Genomic DNA, 11,159 nt, shown 5'->3' on the forward strand with positions numbered 1-11,159 from the left:
ATCAAGCTCAAGTGTTTGAGTCTGTCAGTGAGGAGGCTGAGGAATGACCTATGGGTGGTCTTACCTGTAGTACGCCAGCTGCAAGGCCAGCTGGATAAAAGCATCAGGGCTTATCTTCTCTGACTTGGGGAAACCTTTCCCAAACTGATGAAAGACCATGACTTTGATATCCAGATCTTCGACCATTCTACAAGGAAAGAAGGAGGAACTGTTCCTTTGTTGCTCATTCTTGTAACAGAGAGGATGGGGTTTGCTTTCACAAGGCTCAGAGGGAACAGGCCATCTGGATCTGACCTATGCAGGGACAGAGAGCTCCAGCACACATAGGTCTCTTTAGGAAACACCAGAGAGGTAGGAATTTTTTGCCACTACGGAAAATCTTCACCAGGTTTATGCGCCAGTATTCTTAGATGGATCCAGTAAAACTTGGTTCTTAGCAAATGGGATGAATCAGTAATAACCCCTTTCCAGCACCTCTGACCTTATTCCTGGCAATGCTTTTCAGCTCAGCTCAATGCTGTTGAGCCCAGAAGTCACTGAGAAAACTCCCTGTCATCAGTGGGGAAAGCCTCATTTAAACCACTGACAGGCTCCAAAGGGGAACACAAATTACTCCCTCAGTCACCCACCCACTTCTCCACTGCTTCATACTCACATGTTGAGGTTCTGCTTTGCGTCCTCTATGTCATTCTTGATTTCTGGGGTGATGTTGAACCGCAGCTTTTTGGGCATTGGCAGAGGAACCGTGGATGATTTGCCCACCTCAGGTTTCTTCCTGCACAGAGAAATGGTTCTGTTTGACAAGACCTTTGGCATGAGGCTCAGCTAGGAATGCCAGAGCCGGGATAGAAATGCACAGGAGATCTTCCCTAACACCTTGTGACACTGGTCACAGCCTGACAGACCCCTCCCAGTGCCACTAAGGGATCTCCAATGCTGAGGAAAAGCAGGGGCAGGACTCACGTGAACTCCACAATGTGATCCAGAAGAGCAACAATGGGTGGGCCTTCAGAGGGAGCATGCTCATATACCAGACCACAGGAGCCATCCTCAGCAATGATGAACTGGGAGAGAAGCACGAGAGGACAGCACTGAAGACACACAGTGTGTGAGGCAGAAGATACCCAGAGAGACCTCAGTGTCTCCCTGTCTGTATCAGAGCCTGTCCTGGCACACTGAAAGGTCTCCTTTAGCAGGACAGCAGTGGATGCCTTTCAGCAGGTGCAGAAGGTCTGAGAGCCCTTTTACGGTTCTGCAAAATTCCCTGGATAAGGGTGTGCCTGACATTGGTGTGCTCAGTGCTTTGGCCATACAGAGAGGTTCAGTGGTTCTGATTTACTGAGATGCACCCACAGTACAGGAGTAACATTTGCCACATGCTGGCTTACCCTTATTTTTCAATCAGCTGGAACATCTAAACTTTATCCCCTTAGTGAAGAGTTCCAAATAGGAATAAAACAGCTGAAAACACTATGAAGAGTCCAGCAGGTGTGAGAAGAGTCCTCTAAAGCACCATTGCTACAATCCGTAAGCCAGGATATACCAACTAATGAAGGAAAAGCTCCAATAGCAGCTGCTGTTGAAGGATCTTGACAAGACTGAATGGAGAAGAGATCAGAGGGATGCTGTGGGATGGCAGTGTATGTTTCAAAAAACAATACAAAATGCCATTGGGCAGCTTCTGGCAGAACCAGGAAAAGTGACAAGCCTGGAGGAGATCCAAGGAACAGACCTCCCATTGCTTGGGCTGTCTCCGAGCAGACGAGGCATTGTTCACCGCAGGCAGAAAAATGATTTATAAGGAACACAAAGACCTGCTGCACTGAATAAACGTGGGCAGAGGCAGAAAAGAAACAAGTCCCCGAGGCGGGGAATGCAACAGCAACAAATGCTGGTGACTGCAGGGGGAACCACAGGATCTCACACTGTCAGCCACCACTCCTCTCTTGACATGAGAGAGACATTTCCTGTAAAATGTTCCTGGGATTTTTTTTGACTTTTGTAGTCTCAGGAAACACCTCCAGAGCCACCTCTTCAGCACCTTAAGAGCACCAGCTCTTACCTGCAGGGTCTTGTCGAACCATCGGTTGCCGCTGTTGAGGCGGCTGCCGCCGCCATGCAGCATCTGCGCGGCCACGCGGCTCTTGTAGATGTCATCGGACACCCGGGGCATGGGGGCATCCAGGCACACGGTGCAGATGCTCTTCTCAATGGCACGCACGGATTCCTTGTTGGTCTTATCTGGGAGAGAAATGAACCGGGAGGAAGAGGGAGTTGTGTTGTTGGAAGGGGAGAAATTTGGAAGAGGGTTTGAAGGATGCAGTGTTGGGTTCTCACTGTACCTCAGTGGGGGTGTGCACAGCTATTCTATTAAAATTGCAGCCAGCTGGTTTGTTATAGGTGTGGACATGCTGCATTCACCCTCTTTTTTTTTTCACTTTTCTTACATCCTACCCATTTGCAAAGCAACAAACTCTGTGATTTCACTAAACTTCACACTTTGAATCTGTACCTTCCAACCACAAAATTACAATAGATTGCTTCTTTAAGGTGGAAAGCTCATGTTAGATGTCCAAAATAAGCTTCCAAAGAAAGAACTGAGCAGAGCATAGTGGGGAGTTTTGTTATTCAAGGATCTGCAGTGTTTCTTAGCACTTGTGTGTTAGGGGCTCTACAGACCTTTAATGAGGTTGCTGTAGGCTTTTGCCCAGCTGTTCCGGTGGTTGGTGGTGAGGATCCCAACAGGTTCTTTGTTTGTTTGGAGGGAGGTATTCCAAATCTTCTCCAGCTGAACAAAGAGCTGGTCAGCAGTAAGAGGAGATCCATCACTGTTGTAAACATCCAGCTCAAAGAACTGAAGGTGAGAAGAGTGGACAAGGACAGAGACAGAGCATGAGAGAATAAAATTATTGTCCAGCCCCAGAAACTGGGAACAGCTCCTTTGAGAAGGTAAGACCTGGCTGAAGAATTCAGCTTGCAAGACCCATCCTTCAGCTTTGAAGGATGCTCAGAATTGAGAGACCCAAGTCCAGCTTCCCTTGCAGGGCATAAATACAGTCCTGGTTTAATGAAGCCATGGTAACAAAGACCAATGAGGAATTCCTGTTTCTGAGACTAAGCTGCAATGGGAGGGTTTGTTATCCAATTTCCACTTTCAGTTTCCAGTTGCAGACATAGTTTCTGAGTTTTGAGAGACAGGAATTACAGGGACAAGAAAAAGAAAGACAGTATTTTTCTGCCTCTAGTCTGTTGCTTACATATGGCAATTCTGACACTGCCCAAAGGGGATAAAGGGAGCAGGAACAAATCCTTGGTGAGGCAAACCTTGTGGGCAGAGACTTTTTTATTCCCTTTCCTCTGGATAACAGCTAGCAAAAGGTACACCTGCACCTCAACAAACCTTGAAAGCCCAGCAGCTGCCCTACCTGGAAGTTGTGAACGACTGTGATGTGTCTGGACTGCTTTTTGCCCTTGGCATAGTTGACAATGGAGTCCCGCTTGGGCCCGGGAATGCGGCAGGATGAGAGGATCTGGTAGTACTGGTTCATGCAGAGGGGCTTCCCACCCATGTACTCCACTGGGAGGGTCTCACTGGAGACACAGCAAGGTAAGGAGGAAGGAGAGAGAAAACAGATCAGTGGGAACAGGCCTGTGCTCCCCATACAGGTCACAGGCTCAGCCCTGCAGCTGCACTCACTCACTCACTCACTCACTCACTCACTCACTCACTCACTCACTCACTCACTCCAACAAAACCTAAAGGTGGTGGTGGCATAAAAAAGGTGCTCTCTTTCCCCATCTCTAGCAGCTTTCTTAGTACAGGCTACAAAAAATGTCTGTTTGCTGGTCTTTCATTTGGGAAGGGGGAACAAACACTGTGCTTCCTGTGACACCAGAGAATCAGATATCTGGACCTACTCCATGGCTGTAGTTCTGAGTGATGAGTGTCTGACGTGCTGATATGATTCATGAACTAGGCAGGGGCTCAGTCACTCCCTTCTGCAATCATATTCCAACTACCCTGAACTTTGACTGTTGGTGTTGGTAAACATATTTTTGGACCTTAAATAAGGCACGTCCAGCAATTTGCTCTGGTGACCAAAAGAAAAAGGGTAAGGGAAGAACAAATTTCTCTAGAGCTCATCCCATCTAGCTAGAAAAGAAACGCCAGGAACCCAAAATTAGAGACTCAAATTCCTGCTGCCTGAGCTGTAGCTTGTCCTGTGAGCAAACAGAAGTACAGAACTCTGTGGGACTGCCAGTTATGCCCTCCAAGCATGTTCCCATACCACTAAAAGCATTAAGATAAACAAAGAACGTGAAGACAGAAGAATAAGTTTGCTTTTTTCCCACTGGAGGGGACTGTGACAGTGAGCAGTGCTGGGAATTACAGTATCTCTTTTCAAATATGTACTGTCATCTCTCGCCTTTCTATGTGGAAGGGAGATTTATGGACAAGGCTCATCCTCTCTGTGACAGTAAGGAAGGTGTGAGCTCTCAGGAGGGTCAGTAACTCACTTGTCAATCATGGCCTTGAAATCCAGGATACCCTCGATCAGCTTGGCAGCAAACCTGGAAAAATACCAAACGTAACAAGCTGAGATCAAGCACAGACTGTCTGGGGCTGAGGGACAAGCTGAGGAGGATTAGCAGAGCTGTTCTCTGCTCCTCAGAAAGCTCAGCCTTTCTGCCAAGCCCTGTTGTGCCATCTCTGGTTCACTGATACACCCACTCTGGGCTGTGATTTGAGATTGCTGGATAGTCCTACCATGTGGCACTTTCTTTTTTTGATGTGTCTTACTATACAGCCAAAGAACTCTGGACAGCTTTCAAGAAAGGATTTAGTCATGCATTCATGACCCTTTAACAGCAGCCTTTGCTACTGATGTGTTATGATTTATCACATCTGAGTTCTGATTCTCAGCATTAAAACAGCACCAAGAGAATGGGATTTCTGCCCTTCCCTGGCCAGGGGCCACCTTGGAGTGTCAAGCCAAGATGCAACTGTTTTCCTCTATAACCAAGACACCAGTGCTGACTGAGTTCCTACCCCAGTGAACATCCTGCTGCTAACACAATTCCAGAGAACCTTCTTCTGGCATTGAGGGCTTGGAAACAAAGGCAGATGTGCTGCATGTGGACTTTGAGGTGTTGTGTTTACCAGGATCAACGTAAACACTGCCAGTGCCAGCTCCCAGCAGGGCTGTGACAAGCCATATCAAGCTGCTTAGCTGGAAGTGAAAGACTGGCCTTCTCTGACATGGGAACTCACACCTGTCCCTGAAGGAAGGAGGCAGGAGGTCACTGAGACAGGAGGTTGTGTTGGCTGAGTGAGGTGGTGCCAACATTTTCAGGCAGTATCCTTTAGATTCACTCAGCCTGTCCAACTCTAGGAAAGATCAAAGGACACAACTCCAAGAACCTAAGGGTTCTGTGAGACATTCTGCAAATGTCAGTTTTCAATGGAAATTTCTCAGCCTTATTGTAAAACATGAGGGAAACACGAGTGAGAGAGTCTGTGTTCTTTCCAGAGAATGAACAGCGTGGAAGTAGAGTTTGGATTTGAGGGGATGGGAGAGGTTGGTTGACTTGTTTTCAGCCAATAGTTTTGCCAGGTTAGGGAGTAAAATTCCTACCCCTTTCCAAATCTGCCTTCTGCTTTTGGCAGCTTTAGTTTCAAGCTATACTGTCAAACTTCTTTGTGCAGCCACAAACTACACAAACACACATTTAGACTGTATTTTACGCAGGAGCTCATCTTCTTATGCAGCTGCTGAATTTCACTGGTTGGGCACTTGCAGTTCTCCAGATTATTTGGAAAACTTAGGAGTAAATAATATGACAGAAAGATTTCAAGACATTTGTGTACTCTTGCACTGTTGTAAGGCTAATCCTCTGCTCAGGTGTATCAGGGAGTGGGGTGGAGGATTTGTTCCCAGCCTCACTGATCCCCTGGCTGGTATTTTTGATCTGCCAGGGCAGTGCTGACTGGTAACTGTGGCAAAGGTAACTGTGTAAAGGTTGGTGCTAAAGTTTTGCAGGTGGATTCAACACACTCCTAATGGTGGTTAAAAATTAAAAGGAGCCCACGAGGAAGAGAGGGCATGACACGGTCTGAGTGCAAGGAAATGCTTGGGAGTGGAAAGGCTGGTCACTGTGAAGTTTCCCAAACCATGAATCACAATAAGGGGCAGTCCCTGTCAGGCTCCCTATCCATATAAACTAACAAACTCCAGAGGCATTTCTGGGTGATCTCCTTTACATGCCTGGGCTACTTTTTATGCCTCCTTTAACTACACACATAATCACAGTGCCTCCAATACGTCCTCACAATGTCTCCAGCCAGTGATGGGACCATTTTGCAATGAAGATCTGTACTTGAGCAAAGACCTAAACATAGTTTCTCAGTCCTTGTTTACTACCTGAACCACTAGACTCTTTGGTTTTCTCCCCTGATTAAATATTTAGTCTGGTGCAACCAGGAGTTTCCTTACAGCCTGGCAGCCTTGCCCTTACGGCACAGACAGCTCAGACCTGGGGACCACATTGTAATTACTCATTCCCAATCTGCCTTAATACCCTCATCCCTGTTGAGCACAGAAAGCTCATCCCACCTATAACCTAAGGGAAGGTAGAAAAGGATTTTACCTGAGCTGACCTTGTCGATCCAGAAAATCCTGCTTAGGTAAAACCACACCTGGGCTGGAGTGGACCACAACTGGCAGGCGATATTCCAGGTAAGCTGTCTTCAGCCACCAGTCTGAGAGCTGGGATGGAGAAAGAAAACATGCAGGGAGCTGCTGCTGTCCAACCCAATCTTGGCTGATGGGTCTCAGCATCCTGCCCCCAGTTCTATCCCACACCTTGCAAATAAAGTGTTTGGGGTTTGTACTCTGCAGGTGGAAGGGGAAAGGAGGATTTGAGCAAGGCATGGATTTTGGTGCATGGGTTTCCTGAGCAGAGGGTTTCCTTCAACTTCTTGAGGCAGCTATGTGATGCTGACAGGTTCAAGCCTTCAGCAGCCAGAGGCAGGGCCAGTGACTCTCTGTTCTGCCATAATCTCTCTGCTCAGCCAAATCCTGGTGAGGAGTTGGCACAGCTTGGGGAAATCAGCAGCAAACTCTCAGGAAGCTGATGCCATTGAAACACAGGTGCCAGTGGATGCAGCCAGGACAGGGATGCACATCAGCCCTCCACCCTTCCTAACCAGAGCTGGAGTCAAAGCTCTGACCTACCCAGTTCTCTGTTTTCCTGGCTCTCCTCTCCAGGCCTTTCTGCAGCCTCTCCCCGACGCCCCCTGGCTTGCGGAACTCCTCCACCAGCCCCTGTGTGTGGCTCAGCTCCTCGGGGCTGACGATGGGCTGCAGGGCCAGCAGGTACCGGTCCAGAGTCTGCTGGAGGGGTGGCACAGGCAGGTGGGGCAGCGCCTCCTGGTGCAGCTGGAATCTGCCTGGGATCTTGTTTAGAGCTGTCTGCTTCAGCAGGCCACAGGGCCTGGCCTGCAAAGCACAGAGCAAATGTCGAGACAAAACTTCACCTAGATTTAGAGGTCTCCATCCCAGCCTCTCTGTGGGCACATGGGTGTCCCAGCCTGGGAGCAGAGCACGGCTGTGTGCTGGAGAGGGTGCAGGATATCCAGGAAAGCTGTGAAAGAGAAAATCCATCTCCCAAGATACCTATTCTCAGCTCCTCAGAGAAAATGCTGCTGGGATAATGACACATCTCCCCACTCTCTGGACACCTTCCAGCTGAGAGTCTCCAAGTGATGGACAAAGTCAAACCCTTCCATCCCATGGTAAGTGGGAAGAAAAGTTGTGAAAAAAAAAATCTTATGTACTATCAGAAACTTTCATTATTTCTTACAGAAGCATAAGGCTAAAAGGCAGAACCCTTGTGCCAAACCAAAGTACCCTTTTGGCTTGGAGAAGGCAGAATTTAGCTAAGTTTGGGGCAGTATTAAAATCCCTCTTCTTTGTCTATTCAGGAAACTGTGGGTGATGCTAAAGGGCTCCTGTGATCCATTTGGGTCATGTGGGAGCAAAAGCCTTAGAAAGCATCAACCACTTCCCTGGCTGGAGAAATATAACAGAGCAAACCCAAGTGCTCACCAGGAAATCAACTCACCAGTTTTCCCCAAAAAGAGTAACAACATTCTTTTGGATGAAAGGGGTTGGACATTCCTCAGCTTGAAGATGTTTCTATAGTACTCTCAAGGTTTCCAGTTCCCTCTGCACTTCCCTCTCCCATGGATCTACTGAATCAGACACTCCTGCTGGACTCTGGACTTTGCATTGTGAGTGTACTGAGGATGCCAAGCCACTGAGAAAAACATTCCCTTTGACTTCCAAAGCAGTGAGAAAATAGCTGTCCCCACACCTCCTCCCAGCAGTTGAGCACAGAGAAGAAAGAGCTAAATCTACAAGGTGACAAAGCCTCCCCAGAAACTGCCCTGGTTTTGGGCATTTGGGTCTTTGTGGGACCTGGAAAGAGCTGTGAGACTGAAGTTTGGAGAAAGAATGAGAAAAACAGCAGGAGGAGGAATTACTGAAGCATAAAAGAAGAGTGGAACTGGGAGGAAAAGAAAGGTGTTGATCACAGCAGCTTGGGCATACTGTACCTTCTCTGCTTGCTTCTGCTTCCTATCCATGGCTGGTAGGACAGAAAAGACCGTAAACCTCTCTCTCCCTCGGCCTGTCTGGTCTCCTCTTCCACCTGACAATGTGCTGCCCATGCAGGGCGTCACCTCATTAGCCAACTGCCACAGGACTGCTCCAATCAAAGGGCTCAAGGGCTGGCACAGCCCCGGCAGGGGACAGCAATTATCAACCCGTTTGGTTGCAACAACTGCCCTGAAGGTGCCCCTCTGGGCAGCTGATCAATACCTGGCTAGAGCCTCTCTCTGACCAAGCTCTGGCCTCCACCTAGGGCAGAAGTGAGGATGTTGTTCCTTCCTTCCTTTGCCTGGATAACAAAACAAATGTGGCTGTTGGGAGAGGTAGCTGGACTTAAGGCAGGACAGACCCCAGTTTATGTCCTGGAGGTGGCACTACGTGCAGTACCTTAACTGCCCTCACTCCCCATGCAGGTGTGGTCATTATTGCAAGCTGAGATTTTGGGGAGTTATAGGTTGTCAACTCTTTAAAAAAAACCAAAACAACAAAAATCAACCAAAAACTGTCTCCACAGCAGGGCAATGAGAGTGCCATGCAGTCACAAGGAATATCAGCCCCTCCTTCATGTCTGTTTAATGAATTGAGGGGTTGACAAGCAGTCTCCATAGCTTGAATAGAAGATGATGATTCCAAAGCAAACAGCTGCAAATTTTCCTTGGGGTAACAATGAAAATCCCAAAACAAACCCATGGAAACCACTGTATGTTAAAATGTGCAATGCATTTATCTTCCCTCTTTTCTGTCCCCTGCTTGTTTGGTTTGGGGTTAAACTCAAGGATTTGGTGGGAGGAGGAACAGTGATCAGAGCTGAGGAGGCAGCTGGCAGCAGAGGGAACAAACATCCCAAAGGTCCCCACAAACAGCAGACAGGGCCAGCCTGTGGGCTGGCATCACTGCTGAGCCACGTTCCAACACAGCAAAGAACCTTTCCCAGAGCCTGCAAAGCTGCTGGGAAAGAAAATCCACCTGCTGAGGTGGGGGCAGAAGGAATTTCATACTTGATTCTTAGCACAGCCACAGCACTGAGTGTCAGGATGTCAGAGGTTTGTCTTTTATTTTAAAATCAGAATCTGGAGTGCTCTTTAAGCTCAGAGACAACTGGCCCTGCCTGGTCCCTCAGTAACTGTAGCTGGTTTTCTGCTGCCCTGTCTCCTTCTCTCAGGAGCAAAAGGGACTGCAGTGAGCAGTTCCCAAGCCTGGCAGGGATCTGGCAGCTCCTCTGCAGCAGGATGAGCACGTTGGGAGGCACCAATACCATCTCCCTGGGCTCCCCTGGCCCCTCCCTGTCCAGCAGCCCCAGCTGGACATCTCAGTACAGGAGAGACAAGGCACTGCTGCAGAGGGTCCAGAGGAGGACATAAAGATAATTAAGGGACTTGAGTATCTCTCGTATGAGGAGAGTGAAAGGCTGTATGAGTTCATCCTGTCTAATCTGAAGAGGAGGAGGCTGACAGGGAATCTCAACAACCCATATGAATATCATCAAGGTGGGCGGCAAGAGGGTGGGTGGTGCCAGACTCTCTTCAGCGGTGCACGGTGACAGGAGAGGGAGTAATGGCCATAAACTAAAACACAAGAAGTGTGTCCTCAACATGAGGAATAACTTTTTTACATTGAGGATGGCAGAGCACTGCGTCCTGGTGCCCAGGGGTGGCGTGGAGTCTCCCTATGTGGAAACATTGCAAACCCACCTGGACACGTTCCTGTGTCACCTGTCGCAGGTGACCCTGCACTGGCAGGGGGATTGACAGGGTGATCTGCAGAGATCCCTCCCTTCCAACCCTGACAATTTTGGGACTGTCATCTCCATCCCGGACAGCCTCACCGCCGCCAGGCACGGGAAGAAACCAGCAGGCCTGGGGAACTGACTTCGGCAGGGTCCCTGCCCGCTCCCGAGGGCGGTGGCACCGCCGGGAACCACCGTCCGCCCTGCCCCGGGTAAAGGCCCCGCACGGTCCCGGGCTCGCCGCCCGCCACCCCTATACCCGGCCCGGTGCAGGGACCCGCCCGGCCGCCACCTTGCGCCCCGTCCCCGGCCTGTCCTGGAGGAGCAGCCCCTGCCGGTGTCGCTCTTACCGCAGCTCTGGCCACCAAGGCGAGCATGGCCCCGCGCCGCCGGTCCCGGGCCCGCCGCAAGGACACCCCGGCCGCCGCCGCTCCACCGCTCCGGGGCGGGGCCGCCGCGCCGCCATCTTGGAAGGGGGCGAATCCCGCGTGGCCATCTTTGAGAAGGGCAGTGATGCTTTGAGCCGAGGGAGCGCCGCGACTGGTGTCAGAGCCATGTTGCGGCCACTCGCCCCGCTGCCTTCTCCCGGAGATGGTGAGGAGGGTCCTCTCTCTCTCCTCCGCGCCTCCGCTCCTCTCCGCGCACACCCGTCCTTCCCTGGTGTGGGCAGGGAGGGCCGCGCCCTGCACAAACATGGCGGCGTGAGCACGACGGTGGCCGGCAGGGGCCGCTCTGCCGTGTGACTGCCCGGTGAGCGACAG

The 11,159-nt window shown here is 50.0% G+C and overlaps 1 protein-coding gene across 4 annotated transcripts in view; it reads right to left on the reverse strand.

Moving 5' to 3' along the window:
• Positions 1 to 10,894, reverse strand: part of CRAT (carnitine O-acetyltransferase) — a gene marked incomplete at its 5' end in the record, with an annotated part of 15,880 nt that extends 4,986 nt beyond the window's left edge. Inside the window, 11 exons of one of the 4 annotated variants that reach the window (XM_083875603.1) lie at positions 65 to 187; positions 656 to 775; positions 964 to 1,064; positions 2,063 to 2,241; positions 2,680 to 2,854; positions 3,426 to 3,591; positions 4,519 to 4,572; positions 6,649 to 6,767; positions 7,236 to 7,499; positions 8,618 to 8,723; positions 10,749 to 10,894. In XM_083875603.1, the coding sequence (XP_083731729.1) occupies positions 65 to 187; positions 656 to 775; positions 964 to 1,064; positions 2,063 to 2,241; positions 2,680 to 2,854; positions 3,426 to 3,591; positions 4,519 to 4,572; positions 6,649 to 6,767; positions 7,236 to 7,499; positions 8,618 to 8,723; positions 10,749 to 10,894 (1,553 nt within the window). Of the gene's footprint in view, positions 1 to 64; positions 188 to 655; positions 776 to 963; positions 1,065 to 2,062; positions 2,242 to 2,679; positions 2,855 to 3,425; positions 3,592 to 4,518; positions 4,573 to 6,648; positions 6,768 to 7,235; positions 7,500 to 8,124; positions 8,252 to 8,617; positions 8,724 to 10,748 lie in introns of those variants that run through there. The other 3 variants (XM_083875605.1, XM_083875604.1, XM_083875606.1) reach the window with 3 other exon arrangements.
• Positions 10,895 to 11,159: the final 265 nt, after the last annotated feature.

The sequence above is a fragment of the Zosterops lateralis genome (genome assembly GCF_965231275.1).
Source record: "Zosterops lateralis genome assembly, chromosome: 20".
In the NCBI taxonomy this organism is placed as follows: domain Eukaryota; kingdom Metazoa; phylum Chordata; class Aves; order Passeriformes; family Zosteropidae; genus Zosterops; species Zosterops lateralis.